The sequence below is a fragment of the Microtus pennsylvanicus genome, chromosome 1 (assembly GCF_037038515.1).
Source record: "Microtus pennsylvanicus isolate mMicPen1 chromosome 1, mMicPen1.hap1, whole genome shotgun sequence".
Lineage (NCBI taxonomy): Eukaryota > Metazoa > Chordata > Mammalia > Rodentia > Cricetidae > Microtus > Microtus pennsylvanicus.
Genome location: NC_134579.1, coordinates 218,208,181 through 218,234,800, shown reverse-complemented (window position 1 = coordinate 218,234,800; position 26,620 = coordinate 218,208,181). Strand labels below are relative to the sequence as shown.

General features: G+C 43.3%; 2 protein-coding genes across 19 annotated transcripts in view; both read right to left on the bottom strand.

Annotated features, from left to right (window-relative positions):
- The window catches only part of Kif25 (kinesin family member 25), a 32,723-nt gene extending 31,302 nt beyond the window's left edge, over positions 1-1,421 (bottom strand). Inside the window, exon 1 of the mRNA XM_075944296.1 lies at positions 1,247-1,421. Within this exon, the coding sequence (XP_075800411.1) occupies positions 1,247-1,421 (175 nt within the window). The remainder of the gene's footprint in view (positions 1-1,246) is intronic.
- An 8,774-nt stretch (positions 1,422-10,195) lies between these two features.
- Afdn (afadin, adherens junction formation factor) overlaps positions 10,196-26,620 on the bottom strand; it is a 123,838-nt gene continuing 107,413 nt past the window's right edge. For 5 of the 18 annotated variants that reach the window (XM_075951266.1, XM_075951302.1, XM_075951275.1 and 2 more), the window contains 4 exons: positions 20,139-20,273; positions 17,092-17,377; positions 13,368-13,455; positions 10,196-12,174 (listed from right to left, as the gene is read on the bottom strand). In XM_075951266.1, coding sequence (XP_075807381.1) covers positions 12,021-12,174; positions 13,368-13,455; positions 17,092-17,377; positions 20,139-20,273 — 663 coding nt within the window. In that variant the 3' untranslated portion in view covers positions 10,196-12,020. Of the gene's footprint in view, positions 12,175-13,367; positions 13,456-16,872; positions 17,378-17,905; positions 20,274-23,940; positions 24,090-26,069; positions 26,106-26,620 lie in introns of those variants that run through there. The other 13 variants (XM_075951247.1, XM_075951257.1, XM_075951226.1 and 10 more) reach the window with 12 other exon arrangements.

The window sequence follows — 26,620 nt, the reverse complement described above, 5'->3', positions numbered from 1 at the left end:
AGTACACATCTTGGGACCCAACGTTTTCTCTGTCCTATCAGGATGACCCTGCTTTTACAGGAAGACCCACACTACTTCACACAGACTCCCGGTGCCTGTCTCTGACACAGGAGAGATGAGAAGCCCTACCCTGAGCAATCTGGCTCACAGCTGGCCTCTCATCTTCCTCGGCCTACAACATGAACTGCTGCCTGCTTTCCTGTCAGTTATGGAGTAGGGCTGCTTGAGCAAGGGATGTTGGTGAAGGGGACATGCTGTCTTAGTTGACTAGGACCTTCTGAGACTCCCCCACCCCTGGCAACATGAGGAACAACAGCCCGGGATGCCCTCCTGGCTGCATTTCCCAGGCACAGCATGCACAGCGCTCCTGTGGGTAGTGATTGATAGCCATAAAACCATCGCACATGCATATCAGCATTTCCGTTAGTTTGTCATGATTCGCTCCTGCTCCTCCTGGGAGCATGCAAGTGAAGACCATACACGTGTACTATAAACACACTATACATACTACCCATGTACACAGACTAGACACTCTACCTGAATTCATCATGCACAGCACACGCACCATATATGAACATATGTACACATATCACATCATACATACAACCATACATATGAATACACTATAGACCACACATATACATGTAACATATACACATACACCACACACAAGTGCACATGTATACAAACATACCGTTCACGCATATGTGTGCACATATACATATGCACACCTACAAGGCCTCAGGAGGCTTCTGAAATGAAATGCACTGTTCTATGGAGACTGGAAACTACCGTGAGATCCCAGGGCAATCGCTATCTAAGCTAAGATGCTAGCCTGACCACAAAGCACGTTTTGCTGCACCTCTTGAAATAGCAGCATGATGATCACCTTCCCTTAGGACCTGCCACAGGTGTGGACTGCATGGCCCTGGGGAATAACGTGCTCTTGTACACTTCTGGATATGACAACTGAGCTGGCAGAAGAGAACGCTTCACTTCCTAGTCTGGAGGAAATCTGACGCAGGAAGCTCATGGCCCTGAACATCACAGCTGAGAACATGCTATGTGGGTGTCGGGGGGGAGGTGAGCTACAGGGCAGGTAGGCAGACCGTCAAACACAGGAGGGGGCGTCTCATCGTGGTGTGAGCGGCACAGTATTTGTTATTGCCATCACTTAGCATATGCTAGGAGTTAAAAGAGATGGGCTGGGGTCCCAGGCTGGCCATCGTTCACAGAGGTCTCTCACCTCGAAGAGCCTCGCTGCTCAGCTCTGCCCTCTGTACAACAGCCGCTACGTCAGACAGGCAGCTCTGGTACTCCTCCTGAAAGCTTTGTAAGAGCACCAGGAAAGAATTCCGAAACTCCTTGACATCTTGTTGAAGCTTCTGTGTAATCAAAGCACAGTTAGCACAACTGATCATGCTATTATCAGCCACTACAGTCTAACTGTACAACCGATCATAAAAGCCCATGGGATACAGAAGCGGCCTACAGCCAGCAATCCTGAAGTGACCTGCTATGAAGCAGGGGCATATAAGGCATATTTGTTCTTTGACAAATACGCAAGGTGAGTGTTCACCACAATTCCCTTCAGAAGTTCTTTTATGGTTCTTTGTTTGTTTTTGTTATTTTCATTTGTTTGTTTTGTTTTGAGACAAACAGAGGGTTTCTCTGTGTAACAGCCCAGGTTGTCCTAGAACTCTTTGTAGACCAGGCAGGTCTTGAACTACAAAGATCTGCCTGCCTCTGCCTCCCAAGTACTGGGATTAAAGGTGTGCGCCACCACTGCCCAGCTCCCTCCAACAATTCTAACTCAATATAGAACTTTGAGAGCAGCTCATGATTTCATATATTCCATATTAAGGTTCGTAGGAAATACAAACCCAAGTTATATGACCAGTGTCTGTAATACAGCTCATGGTACCATCATGGACATCTGACCCATTTAACAGCCTCATCATTTTGGTGGAGCACTGGGGCTGTGTAAAACAAGAACAAAGCTCTGATGGGCTGTCCAGACCAACTTCTGGAGGTCTCATTACCATGAACTCAGGCCAGTAGGAAGCAATCGCCGTATCTATGTGCGTGATAGAGTTCCAGGAACAGCCTGCATCCGAGCTTTCAGGGAACTTGGGGAACAATGCAGCTAATATCCTGTGCGTCATGTCACACATGCCCCATCCAACCCCAGCTGTGACCCCAAGGTCTTCAGCGTGATGATTAGACGATGAACACATGGAAGGACGTGGTATGGTTTAGCAGTCACTCTCAATGACACATGATAGCATGCTATGTGAGCTTAACCATATGCTTTTTCTCTTTAGTTAGGAATAGTGGAGTTTGCTTCACGAACAGAAGGAAAAATGGCAAAGCTAAGCTGTATCAAGGCGCTTTATCACATAAAGCAGACAGCTGTGAGCTTATTCAAAGATAGGCTGGCTTTACTAAGGTGGGGGAGAATCTGTGAGTGCTATCTGAATCTCTTCTGAACATCTGAACATGGCAGGTTAATCCTGTTTGCAGATGGATTTTTTTGTTTTGTTTTGTTTTCCTGTTTCCCATCCTGGTCACATTGTTTTTAACATAAGGTAGAACAATGTTTTTAATCAATGGTATAAAAATATCTACCACAATCTCACATTGAGACTTGCCAAATATTCTAAGTGAGATAGCTGCTTTCCTGGCTTTTCCCTCAGAAGCCACTGACAGTCTAAGGGCAGCTCATATACAATGCTGGGGCATGGGATACTTACGTTATTACAAACACTTTCTAGCACTAAACTTTAAAATAACCACTGTGGGGGCTGGAGAGATAGTTCAGCAGTTAGAGAGCACTCACATAACTGTAACCACAATCTCAGGAGACTGGATGCCCTCTTTTCCCCAAGGGTGACGGCACACATATGGTCATACAGAGACCTGCAGGTAAAAGACCCACACATAAAAATAACAACTGTGACTGATGAGGCTAAGTCTCCACTGCGGCCATCTCAAGTCATTTGTCTACTGGCCAAAAGCTACCCACGTCTCATCTTCGCTCAGATGCTAATCATGCTGTAGGCTTTCTTTCCTGAGCAGGGGAGCTGAACCCGTGTGAGAGAGCTTTGTTGAGCCTCTGACACACGTGCTCTCCTAAGCCCTACGCCACTCAGCATTCCCTGCACGCATGCACGCATGGTGATTTTGGCAGTGCTGAGGTCACTTCTGCCCTAGTCGGGCAGCGAGCTGGAGGAAGGCTGCATGGTGCTTCCCTGCTGACACTGCCTTGTTCTGAGCAGAGCATCGTGCCGGGCCTCACACCTGCTCCTGTTCATCCTTTCCTGGTACAGAGAGAGAAAAAAATACAATGTAAGGTTTTTAAACCTTGAAAACACAGCAGGTACCTTCCCTCAAGGAAAGGAAACTGATAGTCCATGACACACACTACACAGGAAGAGAGAAGCCAATGGAGCTTAAACTAGAGTGGGGAGAGTCAGGAAAGGAATCCCAGGAGCGTGGACAGTTAGTTCAGGGTTACGGGTGGTGGGGCTAGGCCAGGAGGCACTGGCCAGGTAGAAGAGACAGACAAAGCCCCAGCCAAGGCTGTGAGTGACAGACCTCAGGAGAGAAGTGACAGGAAAAGGAGCGCCAACCTGCAGAGAGGCCAAGGGCTTGGGGATTCACTTGAGGGCAGTGCCAAAACCGGGAAAGGCTTTGCAACAGACACACATCTTTAAAAAGATCTTTCTGGGTTTCTGTGGAGCACTGTGGGAGGTAACAGAAAGTACTCCCTGTGGCATGCTAGACGGCGCATCTAAGACTTAAGGAGGACAGAGAAAACATCCAGGCTCCAGGACAAGACAGGGCTGGCCAGACGTGTCAGTGAAAGGGCCCCAAACAAAGAAGGTGATGACTGTGGGTTCTGCCTCATTCTGTTGCTTTCCTGTGTGTTTCCTTTGTCTTTATAAGCAGTGGACGTGGCAGGCCCAGCCTCTCAGACACCAGCCACACATGTGTTTGGGGGTGGGGTCTATCCTTCCTTTGTCTTTATAAGCAGTGGACGTGGCAGGCCCAGCCTCTCAGACACCAGCCCCACATTCAGTGAGCTGCACTAGTGCTCACCCCCGCCAAGAGCTCACAGTCTTGTGCAATAGCAGAGCAGTGCTCAGTTTTCAGGCAGATAAGCCCTCACTCTTTAGAGCAGAGAAGAAAGCAGGGCCCGATGGAGACAGTGTCTGAACTCCTATGGAAGGGCCCTGTCCAACACAAACTTCTAGTTTCTGCTCAGTCCCTGGTTGACCCTGAGAGCAGATAAGTTTCCTCAAATAGGATGGAAGCGAGCAGAAGGCGCTCCTGGGGATGCCCAGCAATCTGTTGTAGACAGAATGATGGGCTGTGGCTGGGTCAGGTCTGTCTGCTGGATTGGTATGGAACTGTTCAGAAGTAAAAAGGCTATAAAGGAAAACTGAAAAGGGGGCCTTAGGAACAAGCTTCCACAGCTTGATTAGGGGCTACAGTGCCCGTTCAAGACTCATGCTGACAATGTCCACTGCGGTGATATAAAGGCGGGGTGAAATCATGAAGACTCTACCCTCATAAATGGACAAGGCTAGATGGTGATTTGCTCATCCACTCTACCACATGAGGACATCTAGGCAGTGCCAATTAGAGGAAATGAGCTGGCCATAGACATCAAACCCGCAGTGCCTTAATTTTGGACTCCAAAACTGAAAGTAACAAATGTTCCTTGTAAATGATAGGGAGTCTCAGGTATTTTGTTACAGCAACATAAAGTCTGTAGCAGTTGTGTATCTGCAGACTTAGTAAACACTGACTTGTACAACTTAATGTGGAGGACTTCATGATGCATAAATTATACAACGCATCTACTAAGAAACAGCTGCTGGGTGTATCATTAATGGATTATTCCTTAAAAACTTGTGAGCACCAAGATAAATAATTTAGGATTCATTCCCGTTCCAGCATAGGATGACATGCTAAGTGTCACCTGGAGAGTTCATTCTACCTCACTGAATGGGACAAAAGATCAAATGAAAGTCGTATGTACAGGAGCGGACTCCAAACACTACTCATGCTGGGCATGTTGGTCTATCAGTATACAAGACACATTTAAATGTTACCTCTGCCAATTTCAGGTGCAGAATAGCATTTTCTGTTTCCAGTTCTGCTATTCTTTCTTCTTTGACCTACAACCAAGGATCCAAACAGAAAACCCATCAACACAGCGCTTGCTTGGTCACACGGAAATACTGTGAATGCACAGAGAGCAGAAGAAAGAACAGGAACAGTCCCAGCAAAGAACTGCCGGGAAGGCCGGCCATCAGATCGCTCAGCAGCCCACCTCAGGAAGGCCTGGCCTGCTCTCCCACCCACACCCCTGGGTGTGGGCTCGCCCTACCAAGGGCAGTCCTGACACTATCAGCAGCAGCCCCGTGGACTTACTAGGTATGCAAACTCCACACTCTATCCTTTGGTCAGAAAGGTACCAGAGAGCAGTGCTGGGGAGTGGAGAGTTTACAGAGGAAGCCATAACATCAGAAGCCTTCACAAAACAAAAACAGCCAAGCAGTGGTGGCTCACACCTTTAATCCCAGCACTCAAGAGGCAGAGGCAGGCCGATCTCTGTGAGTTTAAGGCTGGCCTGGTCTATAGTGTGAGCTCCAGGGCAGTCAGGGCTATGCAGAAAAACCCTCAACCAAAAGAAAAAAATTATGTATATGTATTTATATTATATAATTTAATTATATATAAAAATATATATATATTCATATATATACATATATATAATAAAAAGCCCAACCCTCAACATTGAGTGTGTGTGTGTGAGAGAGAGAAAGAGAGAAAGAGAGAGAGAAAGAGAGAGAGAGAGAGAGAGAGAGAGAGAGGTGGGTAGTGGTAGTCTTGGAAGGTCAAGGAGAAGGTGAACAGAGGTTGAACTCAGGAAGGAAGGTAGAGCATGGACCACTGTAAAGTGCATGTTTAACTCCCACATATGACTGGTCCAGGTGCGGTCGTCTTACTGGGGGCTGTGTCCAAATTGTGGATGTATCATTCCCGCAAACTCAGTCCACCCTGCTGAACACAGTCTCTGGAATTAAAGATCGGTACCCTGCTGGTGCTCCAGCCTTCACAGAGAATAAATTAAGTCCCTCTTCCTAGGGATCCCATCATTCCTGCAGGAGATTCGGTCCTTCCTTTTATAGGTCTAGTCATTTTTGCTAGATTCAGTCTCTCTTGCAGGGACTTCAGTTTCCAGATGGAGATGCTGTCCCTCCTGTTAGAGAATTGCTCTCTAAATCGGCTCACAAAGAATCTATTATCATTAAAGGTAAAATATTTTATGTAACTCTGACTATATAAACCCAAAACCTAGGATTTACATTGCATTAACTGTTAAATTTCTTTAATATGAAAAATCTCTGGAATGTTGATGAAATTTACTTAATTTATAGATTTCAAACTGTAATCGCAGCTGCAATTATAAGTCTGGTATGTGTTTCGTTAAATTTATTTCAAAATATTTTGATTTTTTTGGATGGTATTCATATGGAATGTTTTCCTAATTTTACTTGTGTTCATTGCTAGAAGATAGAAATGCCATTTGTTTCTGCAGATGGATGCTATGTTCTTTGGTCTTGTATAACTCACATTTTAATGTAAAAGGTTTTAGCACATTCCTTAGAACCATACCTATATGGCTCCATCTGCAAGAAGACTGCTTTATTCTTCCTCCTGATAAAATGCCTTTTCCTAATTTTTGTCCCTAAATGATTGAGCTATTCTACCAGGAAAATGCTGTGCAGCAGTGCCAGTCAGATGTGTATTCACCATGAACCTGGGACACAGGCATTCCCAAGTCTGGGCCAATCAGAACGGGGCTAAGAGAAGTCTGTGAGGACAATCCTTTCAGGTTTGCTCTGACCCTAGGTCTCTCCAGTGTCTCTGCTAGACCACAGTATAACCTGTGGCTTATTATGGACTGTAACCCCCACCCCCACTCCCTAATTCATATGGGGAAGTATAAGTCTCAGTAGGTATCTTAGCAGAAGACATTGGAAGACAGTGCCTACAACGTAATTGATTCAAAGCCTTGAGGGTAGGTTCTTTTGTAATTTCATCAGTGTCTTTCTGAACGGACTCCAGGACACCATGGGGAAGCAGCCACCTGCAAACCAAGATTTCTGGCCGCACACAGAAACTTCTGCAGTTGGAGAGGCAGTCCTCCATGAGTGAAATGCATTCTTGTGTGCGTGTGAGCCTGCAACCCACGTCTCCCGTGAGAGCTCCCATCTACCTTTACTCATGGATCACGCCACCAGCAAGGCTCGAGCCTCCTCTGAGCTTCTAGCCTTAGCTCACCGTGCATCCAGTACACCACAACTGCAGTGGGGTAAAAACTACCCCAGACCTCTTGGCCTGCGTGGGACTGCATGATGGGAGCCCACACACTCAGCTTCCCCCAGTGTTGGATTGGTGAGAAGTACTTTTCCTCCTGGGTCATGAGTTGAGTGCTGAGGCACAGGGCCCCAGGATGAAGCTTCTGTATAGCTGAGCTGGGGCTTGAATGGAAGAAGAAAAATGTGCTACCCTTGAAAAATTTAGCCCTTTTTGCTGGAACAAATGCTTCCTCCTTCAATGTGCACTTTTCGGGAAATTCGCAAAGATCTGAAATGCTGCCTGTAGCCCTCCTTCACCAGTGTTCCTTGAGCTCCTCATCTTTTACCCTGGAAGCCTTGTCCTTCAAGGTGCAGCTTATGTGGTCAGCTGTGTCTCTCTGGCCAGGAACCACTACCTGCTACAAAATGTCACTTTGTTTGCTTCCCCCCCCTCCCCCCCCCCCCGACAGAGTTTCTCTGTGTAGCCCTGGCTGTCCTGGAATTCGCTCTATAGACCAGACTGGCCTCAAACTCAGAAATCTGCTTGTCTCTGCCTCCCAAGGGCTGGTATTAAAGGTTTGTACCACTACCACCCAGGAAACTGACATTTTAAAAAAGCAGATCAGACCATGTCTCCCCTCCGGTGAGATCACTTCTGTAGTGCCTCCAGGACTGGTAGAACAGAGCCTTGAGGTGTCTGTCACAAGCCTGTGTGGCCTAAGCTCCTGTTCCCTGAGCCTCTATGTTGCTTAGTGTACCACCAAGGCCTGGCTGGTCACATATCACTCTCCGCGGAGACCTCTCTCTTCTAAGCCCTCAGGTCCGATCCCTACAGACCTCCCGTGTGGTGTTGATTATAGATTTTGTAAGGTTCGGGATCTCTGCTCAGCATGGTATTTATGTTTGTTTACTTTACCAATCTATTTGTTCTGCTGTGTGCTCTAAGAGGGCAACAGTTAGGATTATATAATTTCTGCTGGGTAACTACTGTAGTCCCCAAACTTGCTCAGTTAGTTCATAGATGGTCAGCAGAGCTGAAGGAGGTGCCAGGTTAGGAGACACCGAGGTGGACTGAAGGGTCCGCTGAGCGGTCAGGGAGGCCTCACGTGGGAATTGAAGGAAGGACCTTAAGGGCAGTCGGGAGAAACAGGTCAATCATCCTTAGATTCTGGGTGCTGAAAACACAAGGCAGATAAGAGTTGGTCTCCTTCTCCTTCCTGAGAGGGCTCAAGGTGAGATTCACAACTCTGAATGATTCCCAAGCCAACCCCAGTTCTCCAAGGTCCCCTACAGCCCTGGGACTGAGAGGCGTGGTTTCAAAGTTGGGGCTCCACTCAGACTCACCCACATTTGATGTTGAAGCTGTCGCAACCTCTGTTTTGAGAAGTCCAACGGCATAAATTTCCCTGGCATTTCCCGGCCTCTTTGCAGTAGGCAGCGAGTGAAGGGCGTGGTTAAGTCATGGGATAGCTTTCCCTGATGGCTTCTGCGCATGCGCCGTGCCTACCCACAGAAGTTTCTCTTGGGTACTGCTTACCGGCTCATAGAACATTGGGCGTTGCTCCTCCCTTGAAAGTAGAGCGGGATCCCAACAATGCTTGTAGAATATAAATCACCTTACCATGGCCTGAAAACCTATTTCACCTACATCTCTTCCCAGTCCCCTCTGGTCCTGCCTCTCTCCCTGATGCATCCTGTACCATGTCAAGAGAGCAGACCATCCCTACAAGATCAACTCCACAGACCCGTTCATTTCTCATACGGTTAACAGCTAATTACACACAAGTGGTCTGCTTCTGCCTTCTCACCCCTGACCCCACCTGTGCTCGCAGCCTGCCTAGGAATGCAGGGTGAATAGGGTCAGCACTGCTGGTTTACTGCTTAACAAGTATAAGGGAATCTCAGGACTGGCACTGATGCTCCCACATCGGTGAGTAAACGGGTTGAAGTACTGTAGGAATAAAATCCCCTGTCACTAGGGGTGCAAAAATTCTGCCCAGTCAAGCAACTTACATTTTGTTTAATCTTATCATAAATGCATAAATATACCTGAAATCACCTTATTACCTGGGAGAGCAAAGAGAAAAAAATTCTACTTTAGGAGATGTTCTTATGAAGTGTTAGAACCAACAGACAACACTGTAGGCCAAAACCACAACTTCCCTAAGAGGGAGGGGCACAAAGGAGGAGAGGTGCTGAGTCAGCACTGATTCAGTTTCTAAGGGTCTCTACAGAATCTAAAAGCACAGTAAATTAAAACGTAGTATACACAAACATTATAATTCCAATATATAAATTCTGGTTTTGCCAAAAAGGTTCCCCACAAGTCCCTTCAATCCTCAAACATGCCTTCCTTCCTTAAAGTTTTTTTTTGTTGTTGGTTTTTTTTTTGCATTTTCGCTGCTCATTGCTGGCTGTAATACTTTACCATATACCAGCACTCAAAGTTATTCCCCTTTCATCTGAGATTTATGTCCTTGGCCAGTAACTCCCCATTCCTTCACCCCCATTTCATTGAGGCCCTGCGCTGTAATGGTAGCCGCAGCATTTGCTTTCGGTCTGCTAGCAAGTATTCCTTGTACCATGACAGTAAAACATACCGTCATTCCAGTCATCTCGAGTGGGTTCTTATGCCTGCAACATGCATGACCAGGATAACTTTTATGCAACATGCTTAATCACTGAGAATGTTCAGGAGTCCAGTGACCAAGATGGGACAGTGAAACTTGAGACATGATCCCAGGCACCCTTTTAGCTGGTTGTGTGATCAATCAAATAGCACTTCTGTACACAGAAAAACAACGGAGGGACGCAGGAGGGACACTCAGCACTGTTTAATGAAGTAGTGGCAGATGGAAACGGGAAAGAGGAAGGCTGGCATTACAAATATAAACTTTGTCAGCACTTGGAAAACAATAGCAAATACACTTAAATAGATACAAAGTTTATTAAAAATAGGCTGCAACTGAAATACAGTAGAAATGGAAAACAACAGCAGTTTGGGTGCTTCCCCACAGTAACACACGCTATGTAACGTGTTACAACACATATTCACATTAGATCTTACTGTCCAGGGATGGCCAAGTCTATTTCACTATGGGATCCACAAACACACATGCAGAGTTTTCAGATGTTTGCAGGCTCTTGTGTGCATCTGTCTTCCCATGTACCAGCAACAGCAGGTATCTGCTCTTCTCTGGGAGGTATGGATATGCCACCCAAAGGCTGCCAGTGCTCCAGACACAAAGAGATTGCACTTCCTAGGCAGGGCAAGTGTGCACATCCTTCATTAACTCTCAGGACCATTCAATTCTCTTACAGAGGAAACAGCAAAGGCACACTTTCAAATAGGAAGCTTGACAGACATAAAAAATATTTACATTTTTATTTCAACAATTTATCATACAGCTCTTATTAAAAGTGGTTTTTAGGGTTGCAAATGCCTCTGCTCTATTTCAAAGTGTGCCTATTTTCCTAATGTACAGATATGTAAGAGAATAGTAAGGTCCAGAAAGATAATCTGGACCCACATTAGGGCTTTGTTAAATAGGAAGTATGCTTGAAATCATAAAGCTTGCAAAAATAAACTCATGTTTTTCTCCCACAACTCAGCTGGAGGAATGACAACACAAATTCACAAATTAAATTTAAACAACTCTACTAAGCTGTGAAAGAAATGTAGATTTGAGCTACCACACGTTATTCTTACAGTATTTAAGTTTAGATGGCACAATAACCGCTTCCTCCCTTTTCTGACAGCATACCTACACAAATCTTTCTTTACTAAATTTAAAACTTCTGATAGTTACGCTTGATTGCCACCTGTGAGCTCCCACTCTTCTTAGCTGTCTCTGCTCCTACCTATACAAACGCTGTTTAGCTGGAGAGCTCTAGATCCTTTGGAATATCTGAAACACTAGGTAACTTCCTAACATAACCACCATCTTTAATTTTCACCAATGATCAGTCTAATGATGATTTGGTATTTATAAAAATAAAATTCCCTAAGATTAAATCTTTAAAAATTTGAGATTTTTCAAAACTGAATTATTAATTAGCTACTCAATCTCAACATTTAGGATTGACCAGGGGGTTCGCATTGGTCAAGAATGATGTGTTGTGCACCTTACAGATAAGAAACTCCATTTAGCCACCTAATGCACACTATAGCAGGTGCAGTGGAAAGACACCTGCCCTGGGGCTCTACACTGAGAGTCCTGTCTCCTGAACACAGGTTCCACCAGAACACAGTAACGGTCTATGTAGTCAAGTGGAGTTTTGAGAAAGAACAGAAGATAATTTGTTGGCCTATGGTCCTTGGAATGATGATGGGAAAGAAGAGGGTAGAGGAAATACCCTGTGGTCTTTACTGCCCTTCATTCTGCCCTCTGAGTCCAAGATTCCCCAAAGAAGCTAACAAAAAAAGATAAGTTCATGTGAGTCAATCAGTAAGAACTAGGCAAGATTTTCTTAAAAAAGTAAAACAAGATTTTAAATTGGAACATCTCTAACTTGAAACCATTTTAGAAACAGAAATTAGAAATCACTTAGAAATAGAACTGTTCCCTCCTCCTCAGGCTCAACCCCACAAAACCACTGCCAAGGGCAGATCTTGTGTGAGCACAAGGTGCTCTCTTTCTCTTCTCACTTGGTGTTTAGCTCATTCTCAAGTTCTGTTAATTTACGAGAAGCTTTTACTTTGTCAGACACATCTTGCCCTTGTGAAAAGAGGCGCTGACGCTCTTTAAATGTCAGGTTTTCAGGGGCTCCAGAACTGCCAGGTGAGTCTGCTTCTTGGCTGGACAAGAAGAAAACACAAAAGATTATGCATCAAAATACAAGTACCTAGTCTTTAAGTAAATTTTCCTAAGGATCATAAAGTTTCAGTGAGACGTGTTCATTGTTGTACACTGCTGTAATTACGTGTGTTGTGGCTGAGACAAACTACACCTACACTACAGTCCAAGAAGAACTTTAAAAGCCAATATATGCTCATATAGTTAAATTTAAATAAACAAAGAGGACAGAGACAGTGGCACAGGCCTATAATCAACCTGAGTCAACAGTTAAGACTTCGAGTAAGAAAACTAGGGATGGCTGAGTTAACCAGAGATCACATGAATACCAGGAATACATGGCAGCTAGCCTGTAATTATAGCCTCTTAGACGGGATTTCCAGAGCAAGCAGGTTAGCAAGACTAAACATACTGATGAGACAACTCTGTCTCATTGAGTAAAGTAAGAATGATTTAAGGATGATTCCTGTCAATCTGAAGCCTCCACATGCACCCACATACATGTAAACATGTGGCACATACACACAGACATGCCTGTATGCCTGGTGTCACCCATCCACACTAAAAATGGGGGGAAAAAACCCGACTCATTGAGTTCAATTTCAGCAAGCTAGCATTTCTTGCCAGCTAAACAGGTTTAATTACTGGGGATCCAGTTTAAAAACACAACATCTCCACAAACCTTCCATGTACTTGAGAGGCATTACAGACCCGCCCAGTCGAATACTAAGAGACAGACCAGCACTGTTAGAAGTGCAGAGAACATCTACAATGACCAAATGTTTAGCTCAATTCCAGAAGGAAGCAGACTGTGGCCACAAGCTGACTGACAGGGCCTGGCCTTCATGCCTCTAACATTTCCATTGTGCAGCAGGCAGGTCCAGGATCTACCCCAAACAGAAGCATGCTAGCAACACCAACTTTAGAAAGGTCTGCACATACAAGTGTGGGGACTCACACCTACAATCAGAGCACTAGGGAATCTGGGGAACTTGGACTACCACAAGTTTGAGACCTACAGAGAAAGACCCTGTGTGTGTGTGTGTGTGGGGGGGGGGGTTGGACCCTACATTCTCACATGTTGTACAGTAAAAACACCAGGATGCCTGATAAAATCTGACATGATTCAACAAGGACAAGAATATGAGAATAAACCAGAACAGATTAGACCCAGCTCAGCCCAGCCCTTAAGTACCTTCTCATGTGCTTCTCTCTTGGGTCCCGGGAAGCATCATGGGCTCCCAAGATTGTTCCTGCAGATCCTGTGTAAGAAGAGTGCGGTCCTTTTCCGGGGGGAAAAAAAAAGGCCAAGTTAAAGTATTGAATTATCTCTAAAACTTTACTCATCATTGCGTGTCTACAGGAAAATAAGCCTCCTTTAATTACTGAGAAAACGAGAAGTCAAAGGCTCTTCATATGCTCAAAGATTCATCAGTTAGAACTCACTACTCTCAGTGGCCCGGTAATCCAATCACCACCATAGCCAATAAATGACATTAGGCCTTTTGTTCTTAGATGGAAAAACTGCAACACAGTCTTTAAAAAAACAAAGCAAAATAATAAAATACCTAAAGTCAGCACATGGCACAATAACCACAAATACAGAAAACAAACCACGTAAAATTTAAATGAGAAGTAAGCAGAATATTTTAGACATACTCCCATGCACTGTAGGAGTTTTGTGCTTATTAAATTTTTTTGTGAAAATTGTATTTATTTTTATTTTATGTGTGAGTGTTCTACATGTATACCTGAATGCCAGAAAATGGTATCAGATCCTATTATAGATGGTTATGAGCCACCATGTAGTTGTTGGGGCTGAACTAAGGACCTCTGGAAGAGTAGACAGTACTCTTAACCCAAGCCATCTCTGCAGCCCCACAGTTTTCAGACACAATCACTGAGAACAAATGCAACCCTACAGTTTAAGAGTTAAACCTACATCTATGATTAAAATTCCTTTGTACAGGATAACTACTAGATTTCTTCAAGATAGCTGTAATTATTAAAAGCAAAATAAAGCCTTTGAAACAAATCAGTTACCAAAACCAAACTAAAATAAAATTCCTAGTATTCCACATTAGTGCTGCTGATAAAAAAAAATTCCAATGAAACAAAATGTGAGGGCAGAGTCAGACTGGTCCTGTGCACATCACATCTGTGAGGGCAGAGTCAGACTGGTCCTGTGTGCATCACGTCTATCCTGGCCAAGAAACCACAGCTGAGCTTGATGCCCAAGTTAGCCAACATTTGCCAAGACTTCAGGCCAAGAGATGAAACAGATAAAGGTTTACCATGTATCAAATTATATAATGTTGTAATAAATATTATCTCAGAACTATTACAATATCCAACATAACATTACAAAATAAAGTAAGGGGGCTGGAGAGGGAGTTCAGCTGTTTTAAGAGTACTTGCTGCCCTTGCAGAAGACCAGGTTTGGGTTTCTAGCACCCATAAGAAAGCTTACAACCATCTCAATTTTCTTGTGACACAGACACACAAGCAGATAAAACACTCATAAAATAAAAGCAGATTCACATCTAAGAAACCAGCTCCTAATAAAATAAAGTACAAAAGGCTCAGAATATTTGGCAAACATAGACAAGATTGGATTAAACAGACCACAAAATTAACACCATGTTTTTACACTAAAATACTCCTCTTTAGAGACAGGAGAATGGAATTTCTTCCATATAAAGAGCCTATGCGTAGAGTATTTTGGATTTATCCAGACAGCAAAGCAGCCTTCTAATTGCAACCTCGAAACACCTGAAGTTCAGGCTTCCCAAGTCACTACAGAGTGTGTCATCTTCAGCAAAGCCTCCTGGCAATCCACAGCCAGCTATGATTGCCCACACGAGTAACCTGCATAGTTGATTTCAATTCAAAACTTTATATTCATTTTGTCTGTTAGTAAGAACACTGTTTTGTACTTCTGCACTTTGCTGAGAGTGACACTGGCTTCTTCCATGAGCAAAAATCAGTTCAAATTTTCCAGAGTGTTTAGAGTTTGCTATAATGTTAAAACTTTGACCTGATTATATGTACAAAATTGCCAATCACAAGTAATTTCCAAAGAGCTCTAGCAAAACATAAATATCATTTAAAGACACAATGCCACTGAATTTCTTGATTACTTCAATTCCATAAGCTCTGTATCTAACATGACCCCTTGGCAGAGGCCGAGTCCCACCTGCAGAGGCACGCTTCAGCACAGAAAGGGCTAGAGAGAGCCCACAAGGGAGAAGACGAGGCCAGAACGTTGCTGCATGTGCTGCAGGCGGCTCCAGAGAGGTGCGTGAGGTGTGAAATGAAGTGAGTGGTATAACTGAGGACCAAAGTTGACAAGTGTGTTTCCTAACTATATTGAAACTATGAAATCTGTCCAATGTTCATAAAATTTGATATAAAATCAGTAACATTTTTCTTCAAAATTTACTGCTGTTCCATAAATGCCTTGAAAAAAAACACCAAATTCTAATATTTATAACAGAAATTTTATAAAAGGATTGGACTTTTTGGCTTTCAGAGTGACTTAATGAAACTACTATATACCAAAACAGATTAAAAGTCTGATACACATGGGAAAAAGAATTCTGGCGCCGGGTGGTGGTGGTGGTGCATGACTTTAATCCCAGCACTCGGGAGGCAGCGGCAGGAGGATCTCTGTGAGTTTGGGCCCAGCTTGGTCTATAAGAGTTAGTTCCAGGACAGGCTCCAAAGCGACAGAGAAACCCTGTCTTGAAGAAAACAAAAAACAAAAACAAACCAGAATTCTGGCAAGCTCTTTGCAGGAAATAAACTGTACTGAGTCTTAAGAGAGTTCGGCTTCTCTTAGAACTGCTGAATTGGTATTTGTGTAAAAGGCAAGCAGAATTTTAAGGCCACTCAACATTCACTAAAATTACACTGCTGGATGCTTGATGTCAGAATTTCCCTTTCATGTACGGCCAAGGAAGTTTAACACCTCAATGTGAACATAACTGAGCATAATTGCAATGCTTGCTACAATTCTGTCATTTACAGCCCCTCCTCCCACTCAAAAGCTCCAAGCCTACAAAGGCTTGGGTGCTATGCTATTAGGTGCAAAAGAGCAAGATAATGAAGGGAGTGGAACAAGTAAGAGGGACAGAGGAAACAAGACTAAGGTCTGTGGGCAAGGGCTGCCTGTGTTGGGAGTGAAGCTGTACTGTTAACAGTTCAGTGAATGTCGTAACACCCAACCAAGGCTCCACAAAGGGTGTGAGTCACTGCATAGGCCTCAGGAACTCACAGTAAAGGACGTGAAGTTAAAGTGCAGGTGATACTCTGGCACTCTGCCTTCAGAGACATTGGTATGTTTGAGAAGGCACTTGCTTGAACAAAGGTAAGAATTACTTGAAGACATACAGTAAAAAAGCCAAGACCAACAGTACTTGAAATAATTTGGTAATAGTGTAGGACTGACTGTCGTCAGTGGATTAGAGACAGAATGCCTTAAAGTGTAAGAGAATTGGAATACCAAGAACAAATTAACAGAGCATTAGCACGAACACCACAATCACAGGTAGAGGGAGATCACATGCTTAAAGTGATCAGGTAATACCCAAGGCCAAGACAGGCATGGTCTCAGTGTACCATACCAAGTGGCAGGGGTACAGAGATCCCAGGCTCAATCATCAAGACAAGAGAGGTCTGATTCGCCATTCCCTCTTTACCTCTACCTTTCCAGTGGCCAGGCCGGTAGAAGCTTGGTTTGCCTGGAGGGGGTGGGGGCGGGCCTGCTTTGTTAGCCGTACTGTTGGCTTTGGCCAAGGGTGGCTGGAATGAGTTGGAGAGAAAGATGCCATCCGAGGCTGGGCGTGGCTGCTGCGGCTTAGGAGCAGCAAGAGGAAGATGCTCATGAGACTTTCTTGTGCTGGGGTACTTATCCTGACCTGTTGGGCCGCAGTCCTCCTCCTCCTCATCATCATAGGCAACAAACTTGGCAGTGAACAGCGAATCTGGGGAGAGGACCTGTGTTTTGAGGTAGGAGGCGTTTCGCTGAGGTGGGGGAGGAGGGGCGCTGGGTGCTGGGGACAGGGATGGGGGCTCATAGTCCCGTGGAAGTGGAGGTCGGCTCAGCCCAGGATCTTCGGGCTCCAGCAACCTGCGTGCTGCCTCGTCGTGCTGTCTGCGCCTCTCAGCTTCTAGGCGGCTGTAATACCCTTCTTCCTGTCGCCTCTGCAGGCAGGAATAAACAAGAGTGCAAGAGGTCAAGGGTCAGGGGGCATCAGTGGACCCTCTGAGCCTTCACAGGGAACGACAGGTACACTGATAATCACTATCGTCACTACACTGGCATGTCCACAGGACATCACATTTCAGTGTCATAATCACTGTGACAGAAGAAGCAGGCCAACTCAGAGCCTGTCTTGTCTCGAGATGTATGAATATACGCAGACTGCCCCGCACTAACATAAACTGCTCGGAGGCATGGGATTAATTAAACCTTAGGACCTTCCTGTCACAGTTAGACTCTGGATCATTTACGTTCTTTATTCTTCTTCTCCTCAAACTTTTCCTCTCCCTTTTTTGTTTGGACAGGATAGTAACTTACCTGTTTCTTTTGCGTTTCAATAGAAAACCATAAATAGCAAGAAATATCACCCATTTTCCCAAAGCCACAATCTAGTAAGTATGCTTTCCACAGTTAATGTATATTTCAAATCTTAACAAACTCTCTGAGGAACAGACAATGAGAGCCAAGCATTAATAGTAGTAGTAGATATATTCCGACACATACTGTACATTTTTATCCAGGCAAACTACAGTTGACAGTATTGAAATTCTTTTAACATTTAAAAAGGCAACAACACAGTTTTGTTAAGGATTGGAAAGAGTTTTAGAGCACAAGAAGAAAGTAAATATGGAAAGGGATGAAAGAGCAAACAAAATAATCTGCCCTGACTTAAGCAAATGTTCAATGCTAGGAAACCAAGTGCAGCCAGGCTTATATCCACTCAATCATAGAAAACTAACAACAGGGACTTTGCTGGTATGATGTTTTTTTCAGTCCTCACTAGGCTGCATCCTTTTCCTGGTCTCTATACAGCTACACACAAGCACACACAGTGAACATACACATCCTAAGAAAGAAAAGGGAAGACTAAGGCCAGTCCCACTCATTACCCTAGTCCCAATTTCCAGCTTTATTTCTTGTTCTACGTTGTGAAATCCTAAAGGAAAGGTATTTTTATCTTCTTGACTATACCAAACCAGTACGCTCTTAAGTTGGGTAATTAAGCAACAACAACATAGGTGGTTTTCAAGTGGTACTGTCGAGAACATTAAATTACATGAAGAACAACCGTTTGGTAACACTGTACGGAGAGGCCAAACCAACCTTTTTCAGTTATACCAAGAACAAATACAATTAAATGACCATGGTGACTTTATCCAGAAAACGGACGCACATGTTCCATAAGAATCACACTGTGGACATTCTGCAGTAAAAATAGTATTTCAGTTTCTTTTTACAGTGACTACTCAATTATAGAAACAATTACTAAAACACAAGGATGTTTGACATAATTGTGAAAACACACATTGGAAAAATTAAATAACCGAGAGTTTCTGCACACAGAAAGCACAGCCTGCTTCCCTCTGAGCACATAGCTCTGATGCAAAGACCAGGCTGCTTCATCAAGGCTCCAGCAAGACCCAGGCTGTTCTAATTACAACGAGGCAGACCTGAGCTGGGAAAGCACGCCTCCCTGCAGACTGAGAACTCTCGGGGAATAAAGAGTGGAGTGAGACCACCACCATAACTTAGAAATTGGCTCCAGTGATGGACACGTCCTGATCTCCTGCAGGGATCACCACTTCAACTGACATTACACAAATCAAAGACTCACGTGTTTCAGAACTGCTCTGCGGCTCTCCTACTGTAAAAGTAGGGTATCAGTTACTGCTCTAGATGCGGCGTGTGCCCTCACATCACCACTCTTATTCATTTAAATGAACCACACCATGTCTCTCAATCTTACTCTTGGATGGTCTTTTGACCATCTCTTCATTAGAAATTTAGACCTTCCTTAAAATTTATGATTTTTTTTTATTTTTTGGGGGGAAGAGGGCATTCCTATTTACATAGTTCACTGGGACTATCAAGGAAGTAACTGTTAATAAAAACTAAACTTTTCTCCATTTGAAGTAGTGACACTCAGAGCTTCTACCTTCACAGAAGGTAAGTAACCAAGAAAAATAGCTTCTCTCAAACCACACAGAAACATGCAATCCTCAGCGACAGGGCAGAGCCGACTTGGGCTCAAGGTAGCAGCCTTCTTACCTAAGAAAGCCTCAGCCTCAGACACAGAATGATCTGAGAGCTACATCTTAAAGTTCCTGCTTTGAAGAATGTCAAAACTGTTATCATTTTAAAAATTCAACTATGAAACTTATTTGAGTTAAAACCCACATATAGAGATCAACAGAATATTTGTTGGGTTACACACTGAATTTTCCTCGTGTGTGTTTTACGAGCCATCCACCCTCTTTACCACCAACCAGAATTAAGAAGTTTTATGAATAACCTGTTTAAAATGGTTAATGAGAACCGACCGTCTTGCTATTCTCCTATTGCCTCCCAGAGTTCACACTAAATTCTCACAATAACTGAACAAACAACACCTTCACAAAAGCCTCCTGGACCCTGTCTGGAAACCAGAGCACTATCATGTCCCAGACCCCAGCTCTGGGGCATGGTGCTCAAGAGTTGGAGGAAAACCAGCTCAGAAGCAAAGGAGCCTGAAGACAGTCCAGAAGAGAGGTAGGCAGGCCAGATGGGGCTAGAGTTTTTGGTCCAATAGCAAAGGCTGGAAGATCCGTCCCTGTTCTGTCTTAAGCATCCTAGACACACACATTTCTAGCCCCCTTTGCCCTAGCCAACCATTTGTGTTCAGGCTAATCTGGTAAAAACTAGCTGCCTTTAGAGGACCATAACCTTTTCTTCAGCGTCTCTCTTTACTCGCTCCTCCTCCTGATGGCGGCGGTCTTCCTCTTGTCTCACACGATCTTCTGCTTCTCGTTTGCGCATTTCTTCCAACTGCTGTTGGCGCCTGCGCTCCTCATCCTGCAACTAACAACAAACTGACTTTAACTTTCACCCAGTACAACCCACCAGCACAGACATAAAAAGCACATCCTTAAACAAGCAGACACAGACACACACCCACACCCACACAGACATGGAAAGTCAAGTAGAAAACACCAGGCTAAATCACTGTTGGACGATTATAAAGCTCATGTATTAATTAGCTCTTATCATTTCAAAGTAAATTACCTAAAAGCTTTGTTTCCACAGTCCCAATGTTATTTTTCCATTAATCATGACTCAAAGAAACAAGTTATTTCATAACTCATGCATTAATCATGTACATTTTTTTTTGTTATAGTAAATGTAAGCTACCTCCTACAAATCACCAATAGGCTCTGCTTTAAGAACTACAGATACTACAACCACCCCGAATGTTAAGAAAAGTCCTTTCTCATGTGACATGGGTAGGTCTTGCACAGCAGCACAGAGCTGCTGTCCTGAACCCAGGCGAGGATGAGAGCTGTTAAAAGCAGTCTCCTTTACTTGGGCAACAGGGTGAAAGACTAGAGCTCCTCCTTCAGCAATTCCCTACCCTCCATGTATCAACCTGGACTCTGAGAGTCCCTTCCTAGCTGACAAGACCTCAGACTAGTAGTTAATGAGTCTGAAACTGGGATTTGGAATAAACTCATCCTGGCTCATTTTTCTGTATTCACGCATATGGGGGACCACTGATGACTCCCCAATACAGGATATGAGCAAGTTAAAAGTTCTCATGCTTGTCTTAATCCACCACTTCTCTGGCTTTTGCTCATTCAAATTCTACCTTTCTGAAATGACAGAAGGCGCGCACCTTTCCCACCCAGTGTCAAGCACTAACAGCTATCTTCCAATGCCTGTGACATGCTTCTCCTTGCTGCCTTGTGGCTCCTGACCCCCTGACCATATTTCTCTATTCATCAAAAGCTCTAGGGTGGGACAGAGACTTTTATCTAGCGTGATCTACAGCTGCGTCTGTAGTTTTATCACAGATAGTGGTAACACTGAAATGGCTGTACAGATCTGTGCTACAGCAATACCTACAGCGGCACTATGACATATCACCAAGAGGACCGTTTCAAATTCTCCACAATTTAAAAGAATCCTAAAATTATTCTGCTGATCTCTAGCTACTCAAGAAATACTTCATATAAAATTCCTGTGTGATGCGGCTAAATTTCTATAAAATCACCAGTTTTCCTATACACTGTTTATAGAAAAAAACATTTAAACTTCTGGATTTAGATTATATGTGTATGCTTTAAAAAAACCAAACCAAAATAAATAATCCAAAACAAACAAACAAGCAAACAAAAAAACACAGCTGGGCAGTAGTGGCTGATACCTTTAATCCTAGCACTTCAGAGGCAGAGGCAGGTGGATCTCTGTGAGTTTGAGGCCAGTATGGTCTACAGAGTTCCAGGACAGCCAGGGCTATGCAGAGAAACAATGTCTCAAGAAACAAACATAAAAACAAAACAAAACAAAAATCCCACAAAAATCTAGTAATCTTATCCTTTTTCAATGAAATAAAACATTGTATCTAGGGCTGGAGAGATGTGTCAGCAATTAAGGCTACTCTTCTAGGGGTCTGATTCCCAGCAAACCTGCCATCATCTGTAACCCCAGTCCCAGGGGATCTCATGCCATTTTCTGGCCTCCAAGGGTACCAGGCACAGACATGTATGCAGGCAAAATACTCGTACACAAAAAATTTTAAAAAAGTAAAACCCCACTGTATCTAGTAAAAAAGAATAAACCAGTCTACACTTTTGGGTTATTCATGTCCGTAAACAATAAAACACCTCAGAAAAATTGTCTTCTCAAAAAGACAAAAAGCTTTTTCTTTAACGTAATGTCCAAACAGAGGCTGGGATTTAGGGAGTGGATTTTATAGCAGGCATAGACACTGTTTATGAAGAACAAAAGAAACTAGGATCAAAGTCTTCCCTGAGGACTCCAGTGAGGGTGCTTGAGCCAACTGTGCACAGCCCAGAAGAGAAGTCACAGACAATGTCCAAATAAAGCATGGATCACTGGGACAAACAAGAAGCAGCACCCCACAAGAGCACCAAAATTAAATAGCACAAGAACTAGCAAATGCTCAGAGAAAGCAATTTAAGGGCAAATGCAAAGCTACACTTCCTGTTCTCCAGAACTAAGCTCTTCCTGTTGTTCAGCCTGGAAAACACTGCTCTCTGGTAAGCCGACTGGTTCAACTACAGCACTCATTGTTATGAGCACAGTTGCAGTACAGAGCTGGCAAGACACATTTTCTCCAAAAAGTATGGTTCTACATTCTCCTGGCTAGTGAGGTGGTCATCCGGAGGTCTTCTCAGTGTATTAAGCTCTTAGGTTACTATATTTTTTAAAAAGACAAATTAACGAGTACTTTTATAACTAAGACATTTCTTTCTATTGTTTAGTATATTGGGTACACCTTACTTTGTTCCTTTAAAATATTTTACCCCACTTCCCCTCTCTGTAAGCATTAGTGTCTCTTACAGGGCACTGATCTGTCAGGCTCACAGATCTGCAGTAGCAGAGAAAGGGCATCTTTCAACTGCTCTGTAGTCAGTGACGAGTGCCTGCCTGCTACAGTCTAACCAAGCACGGGCGAGGCATCTCGGATCCAATCAGGGCAGTCTGGGCCAGTGCTAATGTGAACCTCACACTCTGGAGTGCAGGGCCAGTAGGAATGCCTGGCAGGTTCTGCACCAGTCTGCATTTCTAAAAAGGTATTTCCAGGTCAAACAATAGTGTAAGCTGAAATTTGTGTGTTTATAAATTCACAAAATATACTAACGTTATTATCACTGTTAAATTAACAACCACATTCAAGTTATCTTAATATAAAAAGGATGGTGATTTCCTTTACTTGTTGGCATCTGAAATCTGTTAGACTCTTTAAAGGCTTTTTAAAAATCCTTTTCTATACAGCTAATATTTTTTTCTAAAATACAATCTCAATTTTAAGATTAAAAATAAAATAACTTGAAGACTTAATACTAAAGATATGTTTGAACTGTTACTTAACGAACACAGGTAAGCCTTGTAGGCAGTCCTCTGATAGTTTAAGGAGTGATGAGAACCTATATCTACAAAGGACCACCTATTCCGGCCTAAGGAAAAAGCTCCATGCTCAGTGTCAGAACTGGTTAGAAAACAATGCCCCCTCTCAAAGTGGCCGAGGACATTAAAAAGAGGACCCCCTAGAGCAGCACAGAGTAATTCCTCTCAGCACACACCATACAGCTCACACTGTTTTCTTAAAGAAATGTGAATTCTAAGCTCTATACCAAAAAGACAGTGGCCCCTAAGCAAGGCAGAGAGACTCAGCAGTCCAGGACACATCTGAATGCTTCCTTTGATAGTTAATATTCTAATTAGGTCTGAAGTACTTAAAACAGCTCTTGACTCAACCCTTTTACACCTGGGCAGCTCAAAGGCTGTGCCTTAGCATTCTATACAAAGGCCAAGCCCCGACAGTGTTCTGACTTATTACAAGAGCCACTGGAAACAACTTTTCACTTTCTTCACCCCACAGAAGCTCATTCCTGTGAGTAGTCATGTTACCCAGGGTACCACATGACCCATTCATATGTGGTGACAAGACAAAGCTCAGACAAGCCATTGAAGGACGAACAGGTCCAGTGAGTATCTGGCTGGTAGCCCAGTACGTCACTTAATAAAAAGGAAGTGCTTTTGATGAAGCAGAAAATATACATACTGTGACAGGAAAATGCAGGCCAGAAAGCAAACTCATAGTGGTTCTCTGGGGCAGAGGGTTAAGGCTCCCACACTGGGTTTGGACTTTTCCTGGGCCGTAGAAGATTTGTTACGAAGAAATGTAAAATAAACAACAGAGACCTGTGTTATACAGCCATCACCAGGCAGTCAAGGACTAGCTTTTAGACGTCAACTAGTAAACCCAGTAGGCAATGAGAGTAAAACAGCCAGGACAGCAAGGTGGGCAGGGGCAACAGTTTCTGAATAGAATGAAATGGGACCATGTAAGGCTGTAAAGCTCAAATGACTAACAAGTGTCTCTTGGAAAGGGGAGGTCGAGGCAGAGTGGCTGTAGTCAAGAGGCACAGGAGGGATTTAGTTCTGCACAGGCTGTATTTGGAAAGTTTCCCCTTTGCCACCAGGAGGAGATGGTATACAGGCATGTTGGTAGCCAAACTTATTGTGCAAGAGGGCTAGACTAGAGCCATGAATGAGATGTCACTGCCATCATTATTGATCTTAAAATTATGGATCTAGAATGAGCAGGCAGAAGCAGCAGGAGGCAGGCCATGGACCAGCAGTGGCATCAGACAAAGGGAAGAGTAGCCATCAGTTTAGGCAGTCCTCCAACCTTAGGGAACTTAGCTGCTCCTAACAAGATAAAGCCTGCTTCATTTACCCCATGAGTCACCCCAAATCCATCCTATGACATGCTAAGAACATGTCGTAAGACTACAGGGAAACACTGCTACCCAGAGACCACATGCTTGCCACTATCCACTCATTCCCTGGAAGAGGTTCCCAAGACAATCTGCAATTCTGACATGTTAAGAGCAGAATGCGTTGTTGTTAACAATTAGTACCTACTAGGGAACTGTATAGGAAGTGCTTAGAAACAAGAGTGCTTAAGATCAATACTAATAATCAAAATATTCCTTTAAAACAAGAAAAACTGAGAACTGCTGACTGGAAATAAAAACTTTCAATGCAAGCATTATTAAATATTATTCATCAAAGATAACTCTACAGCACAGAAAGCTATCTTTGGGCCAAGAGCTGGCCAGTGCCTCTGGTCAGTACCTGCTCTGTAAGGGTAAATACTTGATAAATATTTCCTAAATGACCCCAGGCTCACTCATGTGGCGCACACCTGAAAGCCCAGGAGGACCATGAGTTTGGGGCCATCCTGATCCACACAGTGACACACTTTCTCAACACAACAACAAAGTTCTAATGGATGCAAAACTTAATACATTAAGTTTGTGTACGGAGTGTATGTTTCTCTCTGGTACCCTGTCCTCCAGCTACATAAACAGAAAAGACGGGGCTAGCAGTTGATGGGGTGGCCACTATAGTTAAAATTCAAAGAATTTTTAAAGTACTGACTTTTTTTTTAATCATTTAGAAGTTGACCTAGAATAAATACTGAGTTAAGAATTAATATAAAAATATATATGTCAGAATATAACTGTCTATCAGGTAACATAAATACACTACTGAAGCATAAAGAACATTAAATGACCAATCAAATTTCTCTGATACTAACATTAAGCATGCTGATTTAACAGAAAAATAATCTGCAAATGTTTAATGGCAGACTATAAATTGGTTTATCTGCTAAGTGAACTAACTAAAATCCACATGGTATTAAGAAAACTATGAAGCAGGTTCATAGGAAACCTATTGTTTTACCATAAACAGTGACATCTTAGCTACATTCAAACCTGGGAGTAGAGTCAGTGTCCTGTCAATGAGTTCAGTGACCATACTTAAGATCTGTTTCCAATGCAACAAGAATGACATCATTACCCAGTGCAACCCTTATTTCATTTGTCCACACTTGAAGTAAGAATACACAGAATCAAATTATGACTAAAACTGTAAGAAGTCAGACCCATAAACAAACAGTGACATTTAAAGTTAACGAGGAAGTAGAGTAACTAATCTAGGAACATTCAGAGGCATGCTTCTAGTCACGGAGCTAGTCTCCTGACCCAGGAGGTTCTAGGGAGAACTGACTACTGAGAACACAGAACAGCCATCACCAAAGGGAAAGAAACAAGAACATACCAAATCTAGAACAGAGATTGCTGGCATAGCAGTCTGCTGCAGGTAACAGAGAGGGGGAAAAAAAGAAAGATGAAGTGTGAAAAAAAAAGTTAGGTTTAGACCTGTATTCCGCCACCGGCATCTTTGCTGCTGTCATGCTTCATCTGTTTTTGGATAACTTGATGAGAAAACTATAGAACCACAGACTAACTTCTAGCATTTAGAAACAGAAAAATGTCCACATGTCATTAATATTTTGAGTTTTATCATTAAGAAGCACAAATACAAAAAAAAAGCAAAAATTCCCTTAGTGTTATTTTGAGATTGATATTAAACTAAATATAACTATTAAAATGAAATTTACTAAATATCAAAAAATTTCAAGTATCATAATCCATACTAAAGTCTTCAAAATATTCAAAGTAGTAGCAATTTTGCAAAACTCTGACAAATCTTCAATGAAAATCTCATCTTCACAGAAAAGATTACTAGGATGTTACAATGTAGTGGCTAACTTTTCACTACTGGGCTCAGCTGTCGGAGGAAGCGCACACTGATGCTGCGCAATCACT